Raw genomic sequence first — 26,514 nt, forward strand, 5'->3', positions numbered from 1 at the left:
GCAGCCGAACAAATTTCTTTGGTTTGATAACTAGGCTGCACAACGGTGGGTCAAAGTAGAAAACAACTTCTTCCTCGCAAACTTTACTTCAACCACTAAAAAATGTTAATGAATGAAAACCTTTACATTATTGCCCCACTGGGCTAAGCACAGGTGACATGTTGACAATCATATACATATAAATGTACATACGTCTAGTAGTCATACCAAGGAGGTTATATAACCAAGGAGGTGAAAATAAGTACTTTCGGCTTCCTCTAGTTATATGACGAGTATCTTGTCCTCGTGTTCTAACGTTACACCTAAAATAAGAATGCTAAAAACTGACAGTTTTCCAGCTGCACCCTTTTATAACTATTTTATTCTTCACACGAGAACGAGTAAGAATGCATGCGAATATATACAACAGGCTTAACTGAATGGCCAGTTTCCTAGTTTTGAAGCACATAATGTGCATCACAATGCCGGAGATGCTTTTCGCTTGTACAGGTATTTCTCACCTTCGCGTTTTCGGTCGTTTGAAGTTTTCAGGCCGACCGCCACACTCAGACATGTGCGCGTGTTTCGAGTACTTGACAAACGGTTGAGTATGCATAGACCGGCAATCGTGTGTTAACTCTGTCAACTTTTGGGGCAGTTTTAAAGTTCACAGTTCCAAGAAATCTGACAAATGCATTTCACGCGAAGGGTTTAACCGTTAAAAACTTTCAAACGATTGGAAAGTACAAATTTGCACAGGGTTTTAGACGGGACAAGGGTCTACAAAAGATAGATAGACATTTTCACGATACAGCCCATGCAGTTATCATTGTAATGTTATGAAACAGCATAGAACTACGTGTACTGTTGTATCAAGGAGGTTATATAACCTCTTTGGTTATGCATAGAATTAAAGACTCTTGTGTGTTTATAGGTAAGACTGGTCATAAAATACATTGCCTAGTCAGATTCAACAAGCAAACCGAAGGAATCTCTGTAAAATTTTCTAGAACACGTATGTGTATCGCAAGAACACATACAACACTATCCTACGAATGATTCTTGCTATCACTAACTATTACGTAAAATATGAGAAGAATATACTTCATTTGAGTTATCATCTTCAGTACCGTTACAAGACGCTTCTATCTATCTTTGAGTGTTTGTTGTTGATACATTTACGGAAAGCAATACCGCTCAGACAATCGTTTCTAGTTGTCTGGAAGGAAGGTAGTGACCTAAGCACGGAAACCTCCCCGTACAGTTTGTTTGTATAACGTCTAAGGTGTTTATCACCGTGACCCTCCGCCGCCGGCGACGACAAAGGCACTTCAAAGCCCCGCCGTCCTCTGTCGGCGACGCGGCGCGGGTCTGTGCTGTATTGTCGTCATATTTATTACCTCATCCCCGTGAGTGATATACTCACTTGTGATCATGAAACAATAAGCGGGCCGCGGTGTCAAACGGTTGACATCAAGCCGATGGAATTAAAAGGTCAGGAACGCTAGCGTCCGGACTCATTCTTGTTGGTGCTTTCCTACTGAACGTATCTTGCTACCTCCGAGTGAAATTTTACCACCATGGCTACTGCTTGCGTTCAGGATCTTCCTCCGTTCTCGCCGCTGGTGGATGAGGGGGAAACTGAGAACCAATGTCCCGACAACAACGCGACCAAGCCGGCGGAATCTGGAGCCAAGAAAGGTATGTTATATTCCAAATTATACACCCTGTCCAAATTTCATGTACTTTGTATCGAGTTCTTGTCTATGTCCTTGATACATGTTAACGATTGTTAAATACTGTCTGTACGTCGGAACTAAACATGTCGACCGTTAGAAAAAAATATATCCATATAGCGTCCCTAACAAATCTAGAAAAAATCACAAATCCTTGGAATTTAACGGGAATTTTCCCAAGTTTTGTTTCGACAAGACTGTTCGAGGAACAATGGAGAACGGATGTGGTCCTTATGTTGTGAAATGTTTCATACGAATACGGTTTGCATCGGAATGCTTCGGAGTGCAATTCTACGTCGTCGGAATGCTTCGTTATGCTGCAGAATGTTTTTTTGTGATGATCATGATGTAACGTTACATTGTGAGTAGCGTTAACAACTTGCGTCTCGCCAATCTCCAGGTGCCAAGCGCAGGGACAGAAGCAAAAGGTCGACAGGAGACGTGGCTGGCCGGAGACTCCGGATCAACTTCTCGGCGCAGCAGCTCTCCACCCTGGAGGCGATGTTCGCCCAGAACCGCTACCCAGACGCCGACACACGAGACCGGCTCGCACAGTCGCTAGGAGTTGCCGAGTCCAGAGTCATTGTAAGTTCTGTTCTTGGTTATACTGTAAGATTTTTATTCGCACATACAATTTGTTTCTTTGTGCGGCGGCCATATATGCCATTTTATCACATTGTACATTGTTCAACGTTACGTTTTTTTCTTGTTCCTTGTGGTCCGCCAAAAGTACCACAGAGGATAGGTGTGTTATCTTTAGAATCATAAGCGGTTTTCCTGTTATTGTTAGACTTTCATCCGTCCGCGCAACTCTTCCTTTCTATATAGTTCTACATTTTTTGTGTTTATTTTTGTCCACCAAAAGTACCATAGGGGGATAGGTGTGGTAGAAACATTGTAAGATTTGTTCTTGTTCTTGTTAGACTTTTATTCGTCCATACAAGATCTTTGTACGCTGCGGTTCGGTTTTAACTTTTATCACACATTCTTCCGTTTCGTTGGCAAGAACTTATGTGGTATGTTGCGACCAAAATTACCATAGTGATGGTTATTGGAATATTTCAACATCTTCGCTATAATGTATATAATTTGGTACAATATCTAATACATATTTTGCTATTTTCATCCGTTCAGGTGTGGTTCCAGAACAAACGCGCTCGTAGTCGTCGCCAGGACAAGGGTCGTGTCGTCCAGCCCACACCCTCCAACCCGCCCGCCTATCCTCCCATAGACAAATCTCCCGATCAGACCTACTCGTACCCCGAGCCGTACAGCCAGTCGCAGTGCCCCACCATGTACGCGTCCTGCGCGCTACAGCGGCCCAAGACCGTGCATCACTTCCCCTCGGCCAACCCCAGCTGTAACCTCCCGGCTGCACCGTCCCAGTCCCGCCACTGGGCGTCCTCACGACCGACTAGCGACGTCACCGCCACCACCTGGTCTACCCTCACCGTGTCGTCCGCGGGGAGGTTCTACGACTGTCAACCGACCATGTCCGCCACACAGTTCCGCGGCAAACCGCTACCGTCTGCCTTGCTCGACATCGAGGAAAACGGCAGCGATGACGAAGTGAAGGACTTCGGCGCCATGCACGACGAGTCCCGAGCCCGCATCTCCATCCCTTCCCTCAGCCAAGGCCCGCGAATCAGAGCACCGTTCACCGCTCTCAGCACGCTCAACTTCGGTACCGTGAAAGAGCTGGCCATCCAGTGTCCACGCCCAAGCGGTGCGGGACCATACAGCCCCATCTCCGAGCCAGACGACAGTCTACCGACGATGGAAGCCTTATTGAGACCAGGCTCCGTCCCCTCCACGCCGACGTCGGAGCTGAGCGAACCGCTAGACTTTGCCAGTTTACCGTCACCAGCATCGCTTGTGGACATGTATGATGTAGTGGACGAACTGAAAGACTTCCTAACGCAGTACCCGTTGTTTTAAATGAACATGGCGTGGTTAGGATTGTACAGCGTTATTTTTTGTAAACCCAAATCGTCGTATTCTTGGAATCGTTATTGGCATTTATTTAAACTCATTTCAGGCGCCAGACGATAACAGCAACATGATACAAACTGAAGAATGTACCAAAATTATGTAGAATTGTGTCTTATTGCTTTATGAGATCTAGAGCCCGGAATGAATGGATCCGCGTTTTTTTTTGTACATAGTCATGTAGATAATAAAGTAAATTATTGTCACACGCATATTTTTGTCTCCGTACATGACTCTTAGTTAACAGTACTGTTAGTTATACTGAGTTTCATCACCAAAGTCTGTTAATATTGAGAATGGATGGCGGTTGTTTCTACCAATAGAAGGGATTGATTGGAAATGAAGAATAAAAGTGAGCAATATAAAGTCTTTTGTACATTACGCATTTATTCATTCTTATTTATTTACTAGTACTACATTTACAACATATGCGCGGTGACTTGGTGCTGCTATATCTAAAATGAAATAAACAAACATGACAAAAGATGCACATTTCTGGTTGCCAAGGAATTATAAATTGCCAGATGCGAGTGTAGGTAGCGAGTGTAGGAGCCCCGGTAAAAAAGGATGGCACCCAGGCTAGTCCCAGTCCCGCCACTGGGCGTCCTCACGACCGACTAGCGACGTCACCGCCACCACCTGGTCTACCCTCACCGTGTCGTCCGCGGGGAGGTTCTACGACTGTCAACCGACCATGTCCGCCACACAGTTCCGCGGCAAACCGCTACCGTCTGCCTTGCTCGACATCGAGGAAAACGGCAGCGATGACGAAGTGAAGGACTTCGGCGCCATGCACGACGAGTCCCGAGCCCGCATCTCCATCCCTTCCCTCAGCCAAGGCCCGCGAATCAGAGCACCGTTCACCGCTCTCAGCACGCTCAACTTCGGTACCGTGAAAGAGCTGGCCATCCAGTGTCCACGCCCAAGCGGTGCGGGACCATACAGCCCCATCTCCGAGCCAGACGACAGTCTACCGACGATGGAAGCCTTATTGAGACCAGGCTCCGTCCCCTCCACGCCGACGTCGGAGCTGAGCGAACCGCTAGACTTTGCCAGTTTACCGTCACCAGCATCGCTTGTGGACATGTATGATGTAGTGGACGAACTGAAAGACTTCCTAACGCAGTACCCGTTGTTTTAAATGAACATGGCGTGGTTAGGATTGTACAGCGTTATTTTTTGTAAACCCAAATCGTCGTATTCTTGGAATCGTTATTGGCATTTATTTAAACTCATTTCAGGCGCCAGACGATAACAGCAACATGATACAAACTGAAGAATGTACCAAAATTATGTAGAATTGTGTCTTATTGCTTTATGAGATCTAGAGCCCGGAATGAATGGATCCGCGTTTTTTTTTGTACATAGTCATGTAGATAATAAAGTAAATTATTGTCACACGCATATTTTTGTCTCCGTACATGACTCTTAGTTAACAGTACTGTTAGTTATACTGAGTTTCATCACCAAAGTCTGTTAATATTGAGAATGGATGGCGGTTGTTTCTACCAATAGAAGGGATTGATTGGAAATGAAGAATAAAAGTGAGCAATATAAAGTCTTTTGTACATTACGCATTTATTCATTCTTATTTATTTACTAGTACTACATTTACAACATATGCGCGGTGACTTGGTGCTGCTATATCTAAAATGAAATAAACAAACATGACAAAAGATGCACATTTCTGGTTGCCAAGGAATTATAAATTGCCAGATGCGAGTGTAGGTAGCGAGTGTAGGAGCCCCGGTAAAAAAGGATGGCACCCAGGCTAGCAATCCCTTTGCTCTAAGGATTAAAATTACACAAAAAGAACATCCTAGAATGGGATACATGACACAGCAGGCAGCAATGTAACTCACTGCTCACTAAAGAATATCCGAACCAACAGACTACTAATATAAAGTAGTTACGACCTGGTATATTCGAAGAAAAAAAATTGCGTCAAATTTGTCGACAATGTAAGCTAATAATTCATAATAATTAGAAGCCTCATCATTAGTTCTTCTGACATCAGAGGTTCTTCTTTTACGTTCGTATTCGGTGTTATATTTACGTCATGTTTATACACGTGCAAAATAATGTGGTGGAATGTATCAATGGGCCGATCCCACGTCCGTCAAGGTTCTGCAACCGCTCTCTCATTGGTCGAATCGCTAATTGCCACGCTCTCATTGGTCGAAGTGCTATTATGATTGACAATGGGGATAGCAGGTGTATTGAGAAATGACACCCTTGCTACTTTTCCCCCTCGTTCTCGTATTTCTGAATGACGTCATCAGGTATGGTAACAGTGACAGGAATGATTCTGCAGTTCCCCTCCCCAAACTCAGAAAGTGTGACGTTATCACACAGGTATTCCATTTCCCCCAGACTCCCGTCGTGAAGTTTGGTCCTACCGTCCCCCGTAAAGAGTTCAAAGAGGCGCAGCTCGCAGTAGAGGAACAGACGGGTCTGCCAGGGCTGCGGGTCCGATAGAGCCATGTAGCGGTCGTACGTCATGTAGTCGGGCCCGGTGGGGTTCTCCAAGGCCTCGATGAAACGGACGCTACATTCTTTCTCAAAGTCGTCCACAGATCTCGTCTTGATCTATAGGAGGGAAATATTCAGGTTACTAACTATAGCTTTAAACTTCATCTGTGTTTATAGAAATCATAAGGAATGAGCGAAATGAGTAATCAAAAGTTACAGAATTTTTTCTTGCTTAAGTTGTGAAAGACACCAGTTACAATTACATTAGGTCCTTAAAACGGTTATCTTAACTTAGACGGGGGCACCACAAACTTTCTGCAATTAGTTTTCCACTATCCACTGAGTCACGTGACCAATGACCATGTAACGTAAGCGATGAAAATAATATTTTCATTGATATTGACTTGATGTAACAAAAGTTAACCATCAAAATCACAAACTTAATGAAACAAGATGCAAACAAGTCAAACATAACCATAAGTCGAGCAAAATATAACATATCAGTGTGTACATAATGTGCTCCATTTCCCACTCCTTATAGCAATAAGACATTCAACTTTTTCAAAGAAATTAACATATATTAAACTTACCTCAGGTAAATGTTTGCGCACTTTGTCCACACAGCGCGGGTAATGTCGGGATATGAAGGCTATGACGCCGTCCCATGTAGCGGGCTCCGGTTGCACCAAGCCCGGCCGGAACAACACCAAGAAACACGGCAGCTCTTCTTTATACACCTGTAACAGTAGGGGGTGTCAGGATATAGGCGCGCTCAAATAGGTTTACAGTATATTTTCATTGTTATTTTACAGTTCAGAAATATTTGTGAAAGTGGAAGTCTTACCATCTTAGACGCAATTCCTTTACTTGTTTCGTATTTCTTTTCTTTTCTGGAACAACCTGCAAAGGGGTGAGGGACCCATTGCCAAAATCCAGCTATGAGTAAAGTAGGAACGCCGCCTAGCGACAAGATGTATGTCTGTATCCTAACTATGAAAACACAGGCAAATGTAAACTTCACCTTCCAATAGATGTACCGGGGGATTAGTCCCAGTTGAACCAGCATCTCATATGGCTCCAATCTCAGTAGAGTCCCACACACAGTCTCGGGACCGAAGGAGAAAACGTACTTCCTTCCGTCCCGCGAAGACAACCGGTCGGGTGAAGTCGTTCCCTTCGGACATGAGCACAGCCGCCCGTAGACGGGTTCGGAAAGGACTTCGGTCCACGCTCGGCTCGAGTCGGTATCCGTCGGTTTAGTCCTTGTATGAAGTTCCTCTTTACCTGTGCACAAGTCTCGGACGATGTCGGCAACTGCGTCCAAGTCGAGACGCTTTTCTTCCATGTCTGTAACCTGACGTGAACCTCCTCGATCGGAATGATCATGACTAGCCGCACAACCCATGGTTTTGAACGTAAGAATAATTGAGCTTACAAGCTTCAGGCGCCATTTGCTCGACCAGGAAACTTTGAAAATATTGCAGGGTATCTATGGACATCAACAAATATTACTGTAAAGACTTGTTTGAAAAGGAAGAGGCGTGGCGATGTTTGTGTAAACGCTGGACAGGTAACCAGTGATACGAGCAACCTTTAACCCCGACCATACCATTGTTTAAAAAGGGACCACAACGTGTTGTATGCTGTACATGCTCTCCAAGCAGACGTTGGATGGGAAGATTGTGACCTTCTTCTAATATATCTGTTTACTGACAGCCAGCCTAGTAGAAAAATCTTGGGGGCCAGTCAGAAACCGTAGGGATTTGCCCCTGAACATCTGCTTGTAATTCGAACGACCACATATGATATACAGTATAGTAAAACCATCACTTTGAATCTTTGTAGGACAGGGAATGTTGTTGACAGGGAATAGTGTTATATTGTAAAGGCTCCAACTTTTCTAATCTATGTATTTTCACTCATAATGAATTGTTGTTTGCAAACAATATCAACAAAGCATACTGCCATTCCCATCTGTTCCTCCCATTCGAAAATAACACCAGAAGTTAATTTTTTTTGTAAAACGGGAAGCTTTATTGCCAAGCAGAACGTACACCATAGTACCACTAGGCCACACAAAGCTTACTTACTATGGACATCTCTGTACAGTGAAGAACTAGGAAAATAACGCTCATATCTAAGTGATAAAACCAGCTGTACACATCTTAGGTTTTCCTTTCCAGAAGACCATAATACATTCTACGTAGTTAAATTAATTCCATTGGTGTGTAGAGATCAGACAGCTTGGTAATAATAATTGCAGGGGATACATCGGACATTCTACACGACCCAGGTACATACACAGAACACAACACCACAGCAAACATCTATTTTTGACGTTTGTTTCAAACAGGGTACAGTTCAAGGGGGAGTCATCTTTCATTCGTTCACAAATACTTCGAAATCGAGAATTGAAAATATAATCAGTCGATATAAACAATGATCCCATGCTTTTTTTCTCTTGATTTGATGACTAGAAAAAATTACATCTCAGAGATTTGCCTTAGCTATGAGCAAAGAAAAGAAGTCATAAAGATTTTACATGATCGATGATGACTAAAAAAAATGAGGCCTTTTTTGTCAATCCTCCATGAATTTTTAGTTGCATAATGGGTATGGAATATCACAGTTGTATGATAAACATACATCGGCAACTACATCCATGACAATTGGAACAAGGCAAAATGTGGTGACAACTCAAAACATGTGGGGTCAATTTTTTACAGTCCACTGTTGATTCAATGATTTTTCGCTTATTTCGCATTGTACATACAACAGGTACAATTTTCAAGGTTTTTCATCTGTGTTTGTTGCTTGACTCATAATTTTCCATAATTCATGTCCCTACTCTGAGACTTAACTTAAAGCGCAGACAATAATTTGTATAGTAAAATAGATTATGTAACTTTTGAATGGTATGATAAATACGAAAAGTGTGATAAAAATGGAAGACTTACATGCAGGATCTACTATTCTAGTCTACTATCTACTTCTGTGGCCATAGCAAAGACTTTATAATATAGTGTGTAATGGTGAACACATATCTATGATTGTCGTTATAAGTAAATAATCAAACATATAGTGGACTCTCTACGACAAACATATGATGCAATAATAATCATCTATACATTTTTTGGACAAAAAGGGAAACCTGACACAAGTTCTTGTATATGACAATACCAATCGGCCTCAACATAGAGAATCTTTTCGATCCAGTTCATTTCATTTTGTCCGGAAAGCCACACACACACTAGTCAACATATGCAAATATACTAATAAGGAAAACGTCATAATGAAAATAGATTATCGCTTAGCAGTTCTTTACACATAAACTTTATGGTACATGTACACATATCTTCATTCATAATATCTACAGTGCATGGAAAAGTCAAATATTTTTTATGGAAGCCCGGCAAATACAAAGGGACAGTTTGACACAAATTCTAAATTTCTTTCAGATAGTCTAGCGTATAAAGAGAGTTAGGGGTACTTATATCAGTCTGACCATTTTACTTGAAAGCTATTTCTCCACCAGAATGGTATGATAGCTCATATGATATTACCTTCTCATATGTTTTAAGTTCTTTTTTGTATTATAATAAGTCATTTGAAAAGCAAATATAGGAATTCAATAGCAAAAATATGTGCAGGCATAAACTTTCTAATATCTGCAATGCACAGACAGTGAACATATTCAATTCAGAAAATTAACCAAGAGCTGGAAAGCAAGTTTTCTACATCATTTCCCAACAAAGCTATGAAAATGTAGAAAATCAAGATCTTTTCCTTTTTTTTTTACAAATACTGTATACCACAATGCAGGGGGGGCTGACAAGAAGACTTCAATTCTATCAGTTCAAACTTCTGTTCTTGCATATACATTTTTAATGTCTACATATGTACAAAATGATTATTTTAATGAAAAAGAGACAAAAAGAAGTTCATCTCAAAAGTATCAAGATCATATAAAACATAAACTTAAATCACTACCGGTACATTCTTTGCCCAAATTTTTATCAAAACATTTTCTACAAGCAGGGCATTTTTCGTCAAATATGCAAATATTCATATTCTAGTATGCTGTGATATTGTTGAGATTTGCTATATCTAAAATGAGCAGCTCTGTTATTGGCACTGTGATAGAAAAAGGCTGTACTATGGCTGGTGACATCTTAAGCATAAAATTAACAGTGGCACATTGTGTACACAGCAAAATACAACAGCATTCAATCCATTCTCCATCTATTGCAGCTAAACACTGTTCCTCCCACAGTAAAATTGAACTCCACTGTCTGTGTGGACATGCATACTGTAGAGAAATATCTATATGGTGTTTCATGTCCACTGAACAACAGTCCAGATAGGGCGTCCAAATACAGTATGAAAGGATTTTAAATCTTTATCAAAAATCACTTAAACTTTCACCATCCAGCCTAACTATACCTAGTATACTAACAGCAATATACACATATATATAAGTATACATACATACATATATATATAACATATGACACTGCTGTGGCATTTTCTTCAGGAAGAGATTGGTAAGAAATAATATAAAAGTGTTTAGAACACATTCTTTATACTTACATTTACATAATTGAAGGAAGATCAGGGCAAGTTCATTTTAAAAGCTTCAAGGGGGAGCAGCATCCCCATCCATCCACTTTCTGAAGTGGAATAACCCTTTTGCATCTTAAGTCCATTATGGACCAGCAGTCGCCTGGCCAACTGTACAGCTAACATACAGCTGTACAGCCTAGCACCTGCTTACAAACAGCTGTGCAGCTGTGCAGCCTAGCACCAGCTTACAAACAGCTGTGCAGCTGTACTGACTAGCACCTGCTTACAAACAGCTGTGCAGCTGTACTGACTAGCACCTGCTTACAAACAGCTGTGCAGCTGTGCAGCCTAGCACCTGCTTACAAACAGATGTGCAGATGTGCAGGTGTACAGTCTGCCACCTGTTTACAAACAGCTGTCTGCAGGTGTTTCCTCAGCTGTAGGAGAAGGACCTGCTGAAGGCGGCCCCGCCCCGATCGCCCAGCTCTGGGCTCCGCTGCATTTGTCGTCCCACAGAGGGGGTAGCAGAAGTAGCTGGAACAGCGATGTCAGGCATCACACCTCGCCGAGTGCATTCAGTTACCTGCATCCAGGTACAAAAACAAGGCATTGATTTAGTGAAACCACATGCACTTCAAAAAATTACCCAGGAAACATTTAGTATTCATTTCTGGGTTTGGCTATTCAGGCTGCACAGCCAGGGCTGCCAAACTAGCCTGGTGCTATTACAAAGGGCTTAGTGAAAAATGGAGATATTGTTTTGGGTAAGTCTGTGTGAGTGTCTGTGTTTCCGGATTTTTGTAGTCAGCAAAACTCAAGAACCTCTGGATGCAGGGCTCAAAATAGTGGGTGCACCCAATATTGGAGCTGTGCACCTAATTTTTGACTGTGGGTGCACTAGTGCACCTAGATATTTTTGTAGGCTATAGGGTAAAGGTTCAATAGTACACTGGTATCAGAAAAAGCAATATAACCCTTTGATGCACTACTTGTCTGAAAATTGGAAGCTATAGAATTACAGATTGGAGTTCTTAATTATAATTATAACTGTAATGTTTTGCTGACATTCAACTTTATTTTATGTGGTGCATCCAAATCCAAATTTCTTTCTGTGCACCTAATTCTGGCAGGGTGCACCAGTGCACCGATTTGCAAAAATGGATTTCGAGCCCTGGGATGGATATTTGATGATATTTGGGTTAGTGTTGGGAAGACGAGGGTCAAGGTCCATTTTGGGCCTGTTGGTATGTGACCTTGTTTGGAGAAGTAGTCAAAATGAATTATCCTCCCATATAGTTGAGCAAGTAGACTGCATGCACAAAGTTTCACAAAAAGGGAGAAAACAGCTCTTACATCAAGTGGATCCACATGCTGTACAGGTGCAGGTCTGGGTCCCAGGGGTCTCGGGGAGGGTGTGAAGGAGAATCTGGTCTCATCCAGGTGTCTGGCAGGTGCAGACATCGGAGGAACCGCCAACGCCACGGCCGCAGTCGCCCCCGCACCTGGAATGTCATCTAGCAGCTCGAGGTAGTAGTCCCCTGGGTACTGCAACAGTTCTACCGCTGCGTCTGGCAGGCCGAACTCACGCACCACGCGCAGGTGGATCTGGTACGTGACCAGGCCCCGGTCGGGACAGATGCCGTACGCCCGCTGCGCCAACGGGATGCGGCGTAGCTCCTTCTCCCTCCCCAACATTGATCGTACCTTGTCCACATTCGGAACTGCAGGACAACAGGAGGGAAAATATGTTAGGAAAAAGGAGCAGACATCTTAAGTGAAGCGTAGCAAACGGTGTTATTTCAACCCTGAAGACAATAGCTTTCACTTAACCACTCTATAGTAATCAATTATGAAGGTTTGTCTATTTCAGTCGAACTTTGTTCGCACTGTGATCATTTGTTGCAAAGTTATTCCATTTCGGATTCTGCCCTCAAGAATCATTGAAAACTGAAATTGCAAATTAAAGTTTCCATTTAGAATTTGACATGCAGTAACAATGTTTCATTCATGACAGAGACACTGAAAACTTGTCAACAATACAGAGGTTTCTCAAGTACACGTTTTTCCAAATTAGCATTCATCAGAGATGCTTTTCAGAGCCCCACTTGGCGAAACGGGAGACTTTGACAGAGGTTAGCCCGTGTGGGTGGAAGGTGCACACGTAGGCGCATCTCCTAGATGTAGCCCACTCCTTCACTAACAAGCTCCTACACCCTCCACAAACTAAACTGGCCTTGCAGGGGAGACTAAGATGGACTGAAGCCAAGTTTCCGCTACTGTGAACAGATGCCAACCATTCATAACCAATTCCTCTGTGTTTTGGAAGACAGTGTAGTCAAGTCTAGCCTTACAACCTGTAGCTTCGGTGGGCATTTTTCAGGACGAAGATGAAAGACAGTACTGAGGACATTACTTACAAAATGACAAACTGTCTGGTTTAGTGAGTTTTATGCAGTTGCAGTGGTAATCAGTCATTGTGAAGCCTATGATGTTTCCTTCTTATTAGTGCCTGCCTTCCCAACTGCTCTATGTTTTCAATGCTTTGAAGTGTTGTGAATAAGTTATTCTGTCTCACAGCTGTCTTTCGGACTTAAAAGCAAATGCCATTCTAAGACGTGTATTACTATTAGTGGTTCCTGGGATTAGAACCTATTTGCAGAGCATAGATCATCCATTGTCTTTTGAGAAAAGATAACATGGAAAATTCATTTTACTCAAGTACAATATAAAGATTGCCTTTGTCAGGAATATGATGTTGGTAGCTTATATCTGACCAGAGGAGTTAGCATCTTCTGTTTTTATTCACATTCTGCATAAAGACTACAGTCAAACCTGTATACTAGTTGACCATTTATTCATATACAGTCAAACCTGTACAAGTGACCACCTCTACATAAGAAGAAACATTGGACTAGTGACCACCTCTGCATAAGGACCACATAACCAATGATATACAGTCAAACCTGTACTAGAGACCACCTATGCATAAGGACCATCTAGTCATTGATATATAGTAAAACATGTACACGTGACCACCAGGCCAATGTGACTTTTTGGTGGTCCCTTAGATAATTTTTCTCATTGACAAAAGCAGGAAGGATCCTGTTTTACAGTGACCACCTGTCCACATAGACCAGATTTTATCAGTCCCTAGTGTTTTCTTCTGCAGTTTTGACTTTATATCCCGAAATATACACAGTATATACAGATTAACTTCTACTAGGGACCACCTTTGTAAGAGTGCTTCCTTATATAACTTTTCCCATTGACACAAGCATTAAGGATCCTGTCTACAGCGACCACCTACAGCGAGTGGTATTTTTTTGCAGTTTTGATTGTGTATCCCAATAGTATAGATTTACCTGGTACTTCCCCCGCGATGAAGGCGGGAGGTTTGGCACTGGGTCTGTGTCGGACCCTGGAGGGGGTCTTGTCGTCCACCATGTAGAGAGTGTCGGGGATGTGCGACATCCGCATCATACGCAGGCGCACCAGCTCAATCTCCGCATCCAGATGTTCCTCCAGGATGGCCTGTGGGGAGAAAGAGATGAACTGGTTTATAATAATAATAATAATAATAAATGGTTTATTGGTTTATTTGTTTGTTTGTTCTTTCGAAGAACATGAATCATATAAAATTTAACTTATAGTCTTATAAGACTTTAAGACCCGTGCCCATTGCTATCTCCTTAAAAAGCAAGAACACTTGGCAGACAAAAGTCTGAATTTTGAACTATTTCTGAAAGCTATGAGACCAAATGTTAAATCTGCACTTTACATTTGAAAAGACAGTGGGAGGGGGGTTGAGGAGGAGGCTATCCGTGGATTTATCAATACGTTGGTACATCATGTTCGTTATGCAATAAGTTTTTAGTTCACGCAAATAATGTTGGATTGTTGGTGAATGTTGCAATAAAATCATGTCTGTCGCTCGAAATATATTGACAAACTGAACAATTGGCAAACAACTGCAAAGCATTACATCATTATTTCTGCAAGTATGTTGTTCAGGACGTGTACATTAATCAACTGAAGCATGATAGACATGACTCCTGTTAGATAGGTAACACTTGTCAATTTTAAGCATCCTTTTTGGATGCAAAAATATTCCAGCAGAATTTTTGTTCTTCTCCTTGTTGTTGCTACCTTTAGTTTTTCTGTGTGTTATATCAGATGTGTATAAGGTATGTGTGTAGGGTTGCCTTCAACAGGACTAACTTCAAAAGTGAGGTTATAGAAAAATGACATTTCAATGACACTGAAACCTCTGACAGGAGAGTAGGTTTAAAGCCTCAGTAGTTATTTCCTACTTGGGAAAGCCTGTTTAAGTTTAAGTTCAAGTGCAATGAAATTTAAAGACTACAAGTCAAGTAAGGTTGAGAAAAAATATTTCAATGACACTTAAACCTCTGACAGGAAAGCACGTTTAAAGAAGGCCCGAACTGAGTATGATTTTCTATGATTCTAGAGGTTCTTTTTATTCTGATTCAAATGAAACATTGCTTGTGTGATAATTCAGCCGGGAAGTAATGTTAAAACGTCCTCAAAAAGAGCAAAGAGCAAAAATTTTGTGCGAATTCAAATGAGATGTAAATGATATGCGTGACGTAAAACTGTTGACTCAGTCGAACTGTCATGGCTGCGCCAACAGATTGTAAGCCAAAACGTGGTGAAAAATACTGTGTAGCAGGCAGGCCAAATGAAGCTAGCTGCAAAAATTTTATTATTACCGGAGTTATATCTAAGCACAAGTTTCCTCGAGTTAAGAATGCAGGAACTGAGGCAGACAAAGCACGGAGAAAACAAGAAAGATCGTGGATCCACTTTAGTACGCAGCAGAGGCATCGGCGTGATTTTTAGTTCTTGTGTCTTGTGCTCCGCACACTTGGACCGTTGGAGCCCTCATGTTTCACCCCGAATCTGGAGATTGCGGAGAGCTGTGGAATAAGGAGACGACTATAGCCCCAGGAGCAGTTCCAACCATAGACATCGCTGCGGTCTACCGACGCCAGCTGCTCCAGTCACAGACGCGCTGAGTTTGACCGCCACATGTAATTTATTTACCCTGTGTAAAATACTAGCTAGTAACTTATTGTATACTGCAACTATTAAACCGCACCTTTCACCAATTTCTGTCATGGACATGGTAGAATAAAGAATAAGAATGATTTGACATGTAGTACGTGTTCGTTTTGTCTAGTCAAGGAGATTTTATAGTGCGTGAGTCGGTGTATTTGTCGGCGGCGTCTGAATCAAAACAAACAAAATGGCGACCTCGCCAGAGTTTTCCTTTTTACGAATTTCCTCCGTGTTCCTATTAATTCAAGGACTGTTCTCACGATATTTACTGTAATGACACAGATGCTCAATTAGGTATAATACCTAATTGAGGATAATAATTTAGTTTCCGTTTGTCTCCGAAAACAAATTGCCGAGTCTTCTGGTAGCGGAGCCGGACAGCTCTAGTCGTCGGGCAAGCAGGCAAGCCAACCCGCCGGGTCCCGTTATAACCGCCCCCGGGGACGGCACGGCCACATGCCCGGTACCAACGAACTTGTCCAGACGGAATCTCCCGTCCCAGCGGCGGCTGCAGGCCCATGAGAGTCCGGGGGAGCTTTTCGGGCTGTCCGGAGGAATGACGGCCACACACCCGGGCTGTAGCGGTCCAGTGGCGCGGTGAAACAGGACCCTCCGCCCGCGTGACGGAACAGTGATCTCCCGAATGAGCACGGAGACGGCCCGGTAAGTCTGATCGCGGCCAGGGACTGGGGGCTTACGAGACTCATCATAAAACAAAACGAGAAAGAAAAGGCCACACACCGAATACACCGAGTGTTTTGGAGAAAATTATTATACAAGGGTTACAATACTGAACATTATGTTCTGAGCCGGCCTGTGAGCCGGCCCCCCTTGCCGGTTACACATTGAATCTTGGCCTGACACGAGGGACGCAAGCTTCCGCACGTCTGTCACTAAAAGCAAATATGCACAGCATTAGCTTATTACCCTAGGAGTACATGTATGTTAATACTATAATTGGTGTATATTAGAAGCGATTTCTGTTTTGTGCCTCGCCGATTCTATACAAAATCTTCCGCTTTGCGAACGTTCTGTGTTACCCACGCAGCTTGGACTCCGGGAGGATCCAAGAGGTGCATCATACCCAAGAGCCCCAAAAATAGATCTTTGTGGCGCGAATTCGATTGATTTTTTTTCCACCTAAAATTAGATGTGTGTTCTTTCGACATACCGATTTTTGTAGCAAAATTCTGTTTCCTTTATAAGATATGGGTCCATCAAATTGTTATTTTCACCGTGTCAGCCATACTAGCCGGCGGGGAGTCAACAGTTTGACGTCACGGCCCTTGCCTAATTAGTCGCACCAGATTTCGCAGACCACACATTTTTTGGTGGCAGTTTTAGCAACTTATTCTCGGAAAATTGGTTTAAAACTTGCATTTATAATTTCAGAAAAGATCTAATTTTTATATGAATGATAGAAAAGATTCAGTTCGGGCCCTCTTTAAGGCCTCAGTAGTTATTTCCTACTCGGGAAAGTCCCTTTTTAAGTTCAGGTTCAATGAAACTTAGGGACTTGACAAAAAGAAACCAGGAATGGGCATCACGTACAAGAAGTTGGGAAATAAAGATGAGCATCACGTATGTGTACTTGGGGAAATGAAAGCCCAAAGTGAATAACAAAGAACAATTCCATTACGGCGGAGTTGTCAGGAAGTGGAGCTGTCAGCTTTAATTGCTCGCATCTCCTTAAGAAAGAAACAACGCCTTAGGGTAACATACTCATAAGTAATTGGAGGCACTTAACAGGTCACGGTGAAATAAAATCAATCCATCAGGCGGGTTCGTGGCACTTTTCTTTGTCGGATTACTTTAGTTTGGCATTAAATTATCTGTCAAGACAACTTGATCCTCGCAGTGAAGAAGGATCTAACTTGGCACTGACAGCTGTCAAAATATCCTAATGTGAAATGTTTGAGTTTTACAGCACTTAGTCGGGAACTTGGTCCAAGGACGGTAGACGCTTTCACTTTAGACGTAATGTAATTTAGAAGTGCGTACTTTGCAGTTGGCGTGAAGAGAGTGGGTAAGTGGTGGCCTTACTGACCTTAGCTTCATCCATGTACGGCTGGAATAACCTGGGTTTGATGTACATGCCGCTGCTCTTCCCCGGGATCCAGGCGTTGGCCTTCCCCGTGTCGCCCCCGAGCATGTGGGAGGGCGGGCTGCTCACCAGACCGCGCTTGATGGCGCCGGAGAGGACGTCGTGGCTGGCGGGAAGGACGTGGTCCACGCGGACGTACGGCAGGACTTCGGACAGGATCTCCCTCAGCTCGACGTCGTCCAGATCTCTCCTCTTCACTCCCTTCTTGCTCACACTGTGAGCAGTGTTGCTCACCAAGTTAGGCTCTGCAAATACAGTCTGTGTGTTAGTACCTTTACATCACATGGAACAACTCTGTCTGTCGATCATAATGCCCCCCCCCTCATACGTTTATCATCAGTAAGTTTTGATGTTTAAAATATTTTGTTGCTGATGTAAATGGTAATTTGTAATCAAGTTTAATTATAGTTTTCATCTCTAGTACAGTGAATGACTGTAGTATGCCTCAAAGAACCCAACACACTTATCGAGAAGAGTAGGGGTTACTCAGTGTGCTTGGCCAAAAACGTGAGCTGTAGTGAAGCCGCATTGCACTACCACTTGAAAAAGCAGGAGGATGCCTGCTTTATCTTACTTTTTTATGCCTCAAAATAAACATTGACAACTAGATGCCTTGCAGTATTAGTTTACCTGCAAGCAACCATCCATCCAGAAAAGCAGTGAAATTTTGTGACAAAGTCAGACATATCAAAATGAAAGGGACAATGTCAGCTTCTTGGAAATGTTTATTCAAGATACAACCTTGCAGACTGCTAAAGTTTAAATTATGTTGGTATTTACGCTTACTTAAAAACCCTGCTCACATAACAATAATTTTCTAAGAAACTTGTTACCCAAGATCTTCCCTTACTGACTAGATTCTAATTCTAACCACAGTACTCTCTACAAGAAGCATCTTGACTGGACATCAGTACTGGTCCACTGATACCCAACATGGTAAACATTAAGTCTTTCACACAGGCAGCTGACATGACATGTGTGGTAAGCCCACCTCTTTCCTCCATCCTCCGGACCAGCTGATGCTCCCCCCACTTCAACACAGCCTTCAGCACCTCCAGCTCACTGGCCTGTGGGAATGGGAACACAGAACATCATAATACATTCATGTTTGGGTAGCTTGTGTGAGCAGTGTTTAGCGACCCTGCCTCTGGACCAATAGGCTGGGAGTTTGAATACCAGCTGTTTTCACTCACCCAATATGCAAGCTACTTGAAAGGGTTGCAGTCCTTAGGAGGGGACGTTAGCCCATATGCATGATCCAATGGTCAACATAGAAAAGAGCTAGGGGAATTTGTACCTGTAGATACTGTACATTATTCTACATATCTGTTTTCTCTTGTCATGAACAGTTCAAAAGTAGCTATTCAATGAGCTACACCATCACTTTCATAATAGGATGATTGGTTTTTGTTCTGACAGCCGTCCAGGGCAGACATATAATCAGTGCTTACAGGGAAAGGTAAGACCCCGCTTAGTCATAGTCATACCAGGATTTGCAAATTTCAATTCATCCTGGCATAGGATTGATCCTCATTTGCAAATCCTGTCCAAATCTGGCTCCGTCGGGGGTTAATACCAAACCTCCACCTCGGGAGTAGGATTCGGCGAATCGAATCGGGTTCAATCCTGTGCCTACAACGGCGAATCCTGGTATGAACAGGGTTTAAGGTTCCTGCCCAGTCAGCTGTATGTCTGAACTAACGTAATATAAACCATAATCCCAGTAGGAAGGCAAATATTGGATATGCCACCTGCTCTTACACAATTATGTATAAAAGTCACCCAGACTAGAAAAGGTATCTGTGTAGGCTTATCTTTTATCATGGCTCACGTTATTGGCACGATCAACCAAAAGTACAACTCTTTCTGATATTGCAAAATTGACATCAGTGCAAAGAGCTAAAAAAAAGGTGTAAGTAAAGGAAGTCCCATAGCCTTTTTGAGGCCGTAGGGGGAGTGGGTATTTGTCTACTGTGTCTAGGACACGGTATTGAAAGGTGGAGCCCATCCCTCTCCTTCCACCACCTTTTACCTGTCCTCAACTGAACTCAGGTTCCCATTTGTACACCTGGGCCGAGGGAAAAAAGTCGTGTCAAGTGCCTTTCCCAAGGACACAACGTCTAGCCAGGAATCATTTGACGCAACCAAAAGGGCTAAGGCGTCAAGTTTAACCTTTAGCACTCTGAAGTAGCCATTTGGCACCCAATTCCTTATTGGCAACAGAGTTAGGCAGCAGGGAGAAGGTTAAACATTACAATGTACCTGGAGGTAGTCTGACTGTAGGGCCTCTCCCAAGTAGTCTTTGCCAAGGACACATCGTTTAGCCAAGAATGCCAGGTATCGTACCCCTGACTAGTCAATCTCGTGTCTGCTAGCCTAGCTACTCGGCCATTCGACACCACCAAAAAAGCTAAAACTCCAGTTTAAACATTACAACGTACCTGGAGGTAGTCTGACTGTAGGGCCTCTCCCAAGTAGTCTTTGCCAAGCTCACACAGCACAGGTGAGGAGGCTACCTGGGAGAACTCCTCCTTCAGGTAGAGCAGGGCCTGTCTGTGGGCCCACTCCGAGCCGTGGGGCTGTCTGCTCCACTGGAGGGTTGGGATCAGCATGTCCACCGTGATGCTCTCAGCAATGATATCTTCACAGCCTGGAGGATACAGGTACAAAGGTATTTAGACTCTGCTAAAGGTAAGGGTTCCACAGCCTTTAACCTTTAGCACTCTGAAGTAGCCGTTTGGCAGCCAATTCCCTATTGGTTACAGAGTTAGGCAGCAGGGAGAAGGGACAACTTGGGTTGTTAATCCAAGTGTGTCTAGGGCACATTATTGGAAGGCGGAGCCCATCCCTCTCTTTCCATCACTTGTTACCTCCCCAACCAAAGGCAGGTACCCCTTTTTACACCTAGCTGGAGTGAGGAAAGTTGTGTAAAGTTCCATTCCCACGGACCCCGTCCCAGCATCTAGCCAGGAATCAAACCAATGACTTTTCAATCTTGTATATACTATTACTAGCCTAGCCACTAGTATTCCGCCATTCGACACGACTCTTCAAAGAAATAGTAAACACCACATTATTACTACATGTTATGTGTACCTGTAGTATTTCTCAGGGCATACACTCAAGAAAGGTAACATCTTTTAACAACTGACATAATATAGTTTGAAGAAAACTGCCATTCCACACAATGAAAGTAGTATGTGGCACAAAATGGAATTCCCCAAAAGGCTGCAACCACAACATGCCAATTTTGCCAGTACGATAAGTCAAGAAGAAATGAAGAGGCACGGATACCTAGTATCTTATCATAGCTGCCAAGATAGGAGGCAGTTATGTGCATACGATAGAGGTTTTTCACCTAAACAAAGCCGCATCTTTGATAACAGTCATTGATTTATTGATCAGTGTTAACCGCTGAGCCAACACGTTTGATACCACGATTTTCAAAGGTTTCTGACTGATCAGGCTGGGGCAAAATGTATTTGATATCAGATTTTGGCTTAATCCAGAGTATGTGTCAATGTGAGCCTACAATCCACCATACAGACAGCCCCATCCATATGGATACAACGATAACATACTCTAATACTATACAACTAGCGTTCCTGCATGAATACATGTATTTGCAACATGCAGTTGGACAAGCGTTAAGACTTAAGTGTCCCAACCACTTGAAATAGCTGCTTTCTTACACTGAATTCCATTTTGAACTGAATTCTGGCCAACTGTAGACTGATGATAACCACCCACGAAGAGAACAAGAATAATACTTTAATTTGTTGTTAATGTTATGCAACAGTTTTTGAAGTCATCCCTGCAATGTGTCAATGACTTAAGGGATGAATATAAAACAAAAAAAGAGCCATTGATCAAGGTTCTGAAAATTAGGCTTTTTTTCATCTTGCATTTTCCATTTTGTTTCTTGTTTGAACATCAACTATTTAGAAGGACTGAGCTAGACTTAGGATATTTTTACATTTCTACTATATTTTACAACTTACTAGCACTTCCGTTTGCACTATTGTCCCAGATACGTATACCCTTAAGGGAGGAATGAAATAAAATAAATACTACATGTACTAGGTTTAGTAGCGATACAGTCACACGATGGAACGTCTTTTCTCGGTGGTTCTAAGTTTGCGGTAAAGAGTTCACCGCGAAAACAGCGAACATAAACCACCACAAACATTTCTGCATTTACAGTATCATATGATGGTATTCCTCCATTAGCAACACTTTAAATTCTAAACGCTAATTGCCATCTTTCCCCCAACATGATAATATAAATACCTATAAAAATGTGAGAGTCGGAAATTGGGATATAGTACCTTTCCCCTACCATTGGCTATTATAGTATTACTTATAATCTTGTACACCAAATATAATTGCTCGGTATGTAAACCTAATTCCCCCAGTAACTCAAAACATTTCTGCATAATCCCGCCACATACCCTGCCAAAATGATGATAGCACAATCACTTTGATGTATTGCGGTAAAATCCTCTGCAGTGTTAATACTGGATTTAAGCTTCATGAATAGAAATTACAAACCCTAGACGTAAAAGGCGATCAATTTAAGGCAGTATGACTTTAATCTTCGCTCTATGCCAAAATGCGACGTACATTTGTAAGTACTGTGCTTGCATGGATAAAAAATGATGACAATCTCTACATTTGTATCATACATTAATGCATATACTATTAGGTTTCCTCATTGTCGAGTTAGCTAAAAGCATTCTGACGCAGCGTCACCCGCATTGGCAAGGGCAACGGAAAGGTCCTTTCAATGAAATATGTAAAAACTCAGGCGCCCCATAGAATCTATCATTCCAAATTCTAGACGTCTCCTACATGGCTTTCCTTTCAAATTTATGACATCGTGCTAGCAGTATTGAAAGGTCTTCTCTTTCTAGACATCATAGACTCTGATCTTCCCATTCCTACAGAACAGAGGTTATTGCTACAGCCTTGTAGCGGTCCAATCACTCACAAAAATCACCTAGCCCCCAGACATAGCTTAGTTTGGTACAATGCACACTACATATACATGTACCACAAATCTCAAGCTAAAGCCTATTTTGTATAATACTATCAGTCATTAATACATCTGTTGTATGATAAGGCTTCAGGAGGTAGTGTTTACAGGCTAATCAATACAAATTAATGTACACACATGTACATGAAATGTAGGTAATTCTCAATACAGTATTTCCATTAGTATTGTGTGTAATGATATTGTTTGTCCTTGTGTACACATGTACATGCAATTACTGCTATCATGGATATGTGTGTTTAAAATTCATGATACTATGCTACATATGTATCATCCAATTTCCACTAAAAACATAAAGAGTAATGGAATACATTAGTAACTTCAAGGCATACTCCGCTCCTGTCTTATGTTAAGAACCAGGGATTGTGACAGACTGAAATACTTGTGGCAAAATCAAAGTAGAATAAATGGCTTGTGTTCAACAGTTCGTGCGGGTTCGATAACCACAACTGCTGAGAATAAGATATGCTATAACTCAATTGCCTATATTGGAAATGGCGTGCAAAGCTTTGTCGATACAGGATTTGAAGAGCCAAAATAATTTTTTTCTTACACTAAAATAGACTACCATGCATCCCATGCAACCAAATATGACTAGATTATATATAAATAACAAAATATGAGTGAAACATGCACGATGTACCCTACAAAGTGCCCAAAGCTCGAAAGACATACATTCATAAATTAATTTTGCAGAAACCAACAACCGGTAGTCTCTGTTACCAAGGTAAAATATACTACACTGTAAGAGCATGTAAAGTTTAATAAGTATATATTCTTCCCTGGGTAGTAAAATGTACTGTTACACACAATCTAGTTTCCCTTCTTGGACATGTTTTGCGACACATCAAAAATTGAAGGATGCCAGCCAATATTGCCACAGACATCAGAACGTCACAAGCATGGGAAATTTCAATCAAAAGTGTACATTTTTCCTCAGGTAGTAAAGGTATGTTAACTAATTTCTTCAGCAGACTTGTTTTGTGAGCTACAAACAGTTAAAACATGATAGCTAATATCATAACAGATGCCAAGCCTGGGCACTGGCATAAAACATTTCCATTAATAAGTATGATTTTTTTTGTTATGACAGAAAATTTCATGTCTTATTGCCATGAAAATTGAAAGCACAAAATTACCACAGTAGCTGACATCACATCTGTATATACCTTAATTTGGATGATAAATCTTGATTTTAAGACCTAAGTACACCCAGTGAACCAAGCGTAAATAATCTAAATCAGCCTGCGAATTGGGAAATGGAAATTGTTTATAGAGTCTATCATCCACAGCAGGCTTTTAGGCAGAGAGGCGTCAGGGCGTCATCTGGACGCGCTGTTCTGAAAATAATAGAAATTGGACGCCCTACTTTTAGGCAAGACGCCCTCATGACGCCCGTTTATTTTCGCTATTTTCGCCCCGTTTTTTCCCCGGTAACTTAGCTGAATGCGATGAAAATTCGCCGATTCAGCCGCTTCGTCGCTTCGATCGTCCGCCATGTTTCTTTTCCGATGAAGTCTCGCGAAACCACGCGTAGATTACATCTCGCGAAACGCGAGACTTGCATCGCATTGGCTAATTTTCAGTGACGCAATGTGCCCGGGCGCTGTTATTGGTGGAATATAGTGGACGTCCCTTTACCCTTGCGCGGGAAAAAGTGAAGGTAAGCTTGGAACTTTTCCCGTTGTTTACAAAGGTGACAGAAAGTCCGATAAACTATAGGGGTATTTTGAAGGCATTTCGGATGTTTTTGTGGCTTCTTTGGTGGCAATAACTGTCGGTAAATCGGCGGAAAAACAGCTACAAAAACGCCGGCACCGTGCAACTGGCGATAACTGTAGTGGGGAGGGGGGCGCACATGCCGATAACATAGCGGAACAGGGGTCAAAATTTGTATGATTCCTTTGAATAAGAGGAAGTCTGTACTTTCAAAAGATCGATAAATGGATGTTTTTGTGCAGAGATGTTTACTTCATTCCCACTATATACATATTTACAGTTGACGCTAATAAGGTTTCATTGAAATAATAACTTTTTAAAACTTTTTTTTTCTTCTTTTTTTTCTTCTTTTTTCTTTCAGAGAGAAGAGTATCTCCTGGCCCCCAGGCGCTTGTAGTTTTTGAGATTAAAGTAGCTTAAAGATGAACTTGTTTTACTGTACTATCATAGCAGTAACTCTCACAGGTAACTTTTCTTGTTTCACTTGCAGTAAAGAAAGTGTATTCTCAGGTCAACATGTGCTAAGTATTCTTAAAGTAAACTTTTCTTGTAGCAGTAAAGTAAAGTAAAGTAAAGAAAAGTATTTTGTCAGGTATTCTTACAGTGAACTTTCAATGTTGCAGTAGGTGCATGCTCAGGTCAACATGTTCTTAGTATTCCTAAAGTAAACTTTTCTTGTAGCAGTAAAGTAAAGTAAAGAAAAGTGTTTTGTGTATTCTCAGGTCAACATGTTCTTAGTATTCCTAAAGTAAACTTTTCTTGTTGCAGTAAAGTAAAGTAAAGAAAAGTGTTTTGTGTATTCTCAGGTCAACATGTTCTTAGTATTCCTAAAGTAAACTTTTCTTGTTGCAGTAAAGTAAAGTAAAGAAAAGTGTTTTGTGTATTCTCAGGTCAACATGTTCTTAGTATTCCTAAAGTAAACTTTTCTTGTAGCAGTAAAGTAAAGTAAAGAAAAGTGTTTTGTGCATGCTCAAGTCAACATGTTCTTAGTATTCCTAAAGTAAACTTTTCTTGTTGCAGTAAAGAAAAGTGTTTGGTCAGGTCTACATGTTCTAAGTATTCTTGAATACCACAGTTCTTATTGCAGTTAGGTAAAGAAAAGTGTTTGGTCAGGTCAAAATGTTTTAAGTTTTCTTACAGTGAACTTTAAATGTTGCAGTAAAGAAAGTGCATGCTCAGGTCAACATGTTCTAAGTATTCTTTCTTAAATTAATTTTTCTTGTAGTCTAGTTGTAGAAGTAAATATATGCTCAGGTCAACATGTCACAAGTTTAAGGTAAACTTGAGTAACAAATTAAAGAAGGTTAACCTGGCTGAATTTTTCCTTTCTTCACATTTTTAGTTGGTCTTCCACATCCAATCTCAACCCCTGCAATGTGCACATGCCTCCCTCCCTCCAGCCTTACTATACATGTACATACAAAAATGATGTTCTACCTAAGGAATATACTAGGCTGTATTCCACAAAATTTGCCCCTCAAAATGCAGGAAATAGCGTTTGAGAGCATCATTATTTCAAAATTTTCCGGGGGGGAATGCCCCCGGACCCCCCTAAGAAACTCGCGCCTTCGGCGCTCGCCGCGGCGCCTCCGGCGCCGCGCGGCTTCGCCGCGCTTTACATTTGCAATCACAACAACTTTGGACTCCCTCTTTTTTATTTCTAGCTAAAAGCCTGATCCACAGTGTACATGTATGTAAAATATGACAATATTTGGGCGCCAATCTGCATCAAAATTGACAAATGAACACAGACAGGCAAAATGATGATAAGCGAGCGAAATAAACCCTGCATCTCAACCGCAAGTAATCAAAAAGGGCCA

General features: G+C 41.9%; 3 protein-coding genes across 4 annotated transcripts in view; 1 reads left to right on the forward strand and 2 right to left on the reverse strand.

Moving 5' to 3' along the window:
• Positions 1-1,488: 1,488 nt before the first annotated feature.
• On the forward strand, positions 1,489-4,070 carry LOC136432501 (paired box protein Pax-6-like). Its single transcript, XM_066423820.1, has 3 exons — positions 1,489-1,680; positions 2,116-2,300; positions 2,850-4,070. The coding sequence occupies exons 1-3, from the start codon at positions 1,560-1,562 to the stop codon at positions 3,651-3,653; spliced, it is 1,110 nt and encodes a 369-aa protein (XP_066279917.1). The 5' UTR covers positions 1,489-1,559; the 3' UTR covers positions 3,654-4,070.
• Positions 4,071-5,307: 1,237 nt separating this feature from the next.
• Positions 5,308-7,800, reverse strand: LOC136432502 (uncharacterized). Its single transcript, XM_066423822.1, has 3 exons — positions 7,198-7,800; positions 6,767-6,913; positions 5,308-6,293 (listed from the first exon to the last, which is right to left on the reverse strand). The coding sequence occupies exons 1-3, from the start codon at positions 7,579-7,581 to the stop codon at positions 5,943-5,945; spliced, it is 882 nt and encodes a 293-aa protein (XP_066279919.1). The 5' UTR covers positions 7,582-7,800; the 3' UTR covers positions 5,308-5,942.
• Positions 7,801-8,182: 382 nt separating this feature from the next.
• Positions 8,183-26,514, reverse strand: part of LOC136432500 (BTB/POZ domain-containing protein 7-like) — a 28,759-nt gene continuing 10,427 nt past the window's right edge. For both annotated transcript variants that reach the window (XM_066423818.1, XM_066423819.1), the window contains exons 3-8: positions 20,364-20,572; positions 18,914-18,989; positions 17,866-18,167; positions 14,102-14,270; positions 12,093-12,460; positions 8,183-11,322 (exon numbers count right to left, since the gene is read on the reverse strand). In XM_066423818.1, the coding sequence (XP_066279915.1) occupies positions 11,173-11,322; positions 12,093-12,460; positions 14,102-14,270; positions 17,866-18,167; positions 18,914-18,989; positions 20,364-20,572 (1,274 nt within the window). In that variant the 3' untranslated portion in view covers positions 8,183-11,172. The remainder of the gene's footprint in view (positions 11,323-12,092; positions 12,461-14,101; positions 14,271-17,865; positions 18,168-18,913; positions 18,990-20,363; positions 20,573-26,514) is intronic.

This window comes from Branchiostoma lanceolatum, chromosome 4, assembly GCF_035083965.1.
Source record: "Branchiostoma lanceolatum isolate klBraLanc5 chromosome 4, klBraLanc5.hap2, whole genome shotgun sequence".
NCBI classification, from domain to species: Eukaryota; Metazoa; Chordata; class Leptocardii; order Amphioxiformes; family Branchiostomatidae; genus Branchiostoma; species Branchiostoma lanceolatum.

Coding starts and splice junctions, on each gene's coding strand:
- LOC136432502 (XM_066423822.1), bottom strand. CDS start 7,581: ATGGGTTGTGCGGCTAGTCATGATCATTCCGATCGAGGAGGTTCACGT. Junction 6,914..7,197: donor CCCGGTACATCTATTGGAAG/GTGAAGTTTACA, acceptor CTACTGTTACAG/GTGTATAAAGAAGAGCTGCC. Junction 6,294..6,766: donor TGCGCAAACATTTACCTGAG/GTAAGTTTAATA, acceptor TCCCTCCTATAG/ATCAAGACGAGATCTGTGGA.
- LOC136432501 (XM_066423820.1), top strand. CDS start 1,560: ATGGCTACTGCTTGCGTTCAGGATCTTCCTCCGTTCTCGCCGCTGGTG. Junction 1,681..2,115: donor GGAATCTGGAGCCAAGAAAG/GTATGTTATATT, acceptor GCCAATCTCCAG/GTGCCAAGCGCAGGGACAGA. Junction 2,301..2,849: donor TTGCCGAGTCCAGAGTCATT/GTAAGTTCTGTT, acceptor TCATCCGTTCAG/GTGTGGTTCCAGAACAAACG.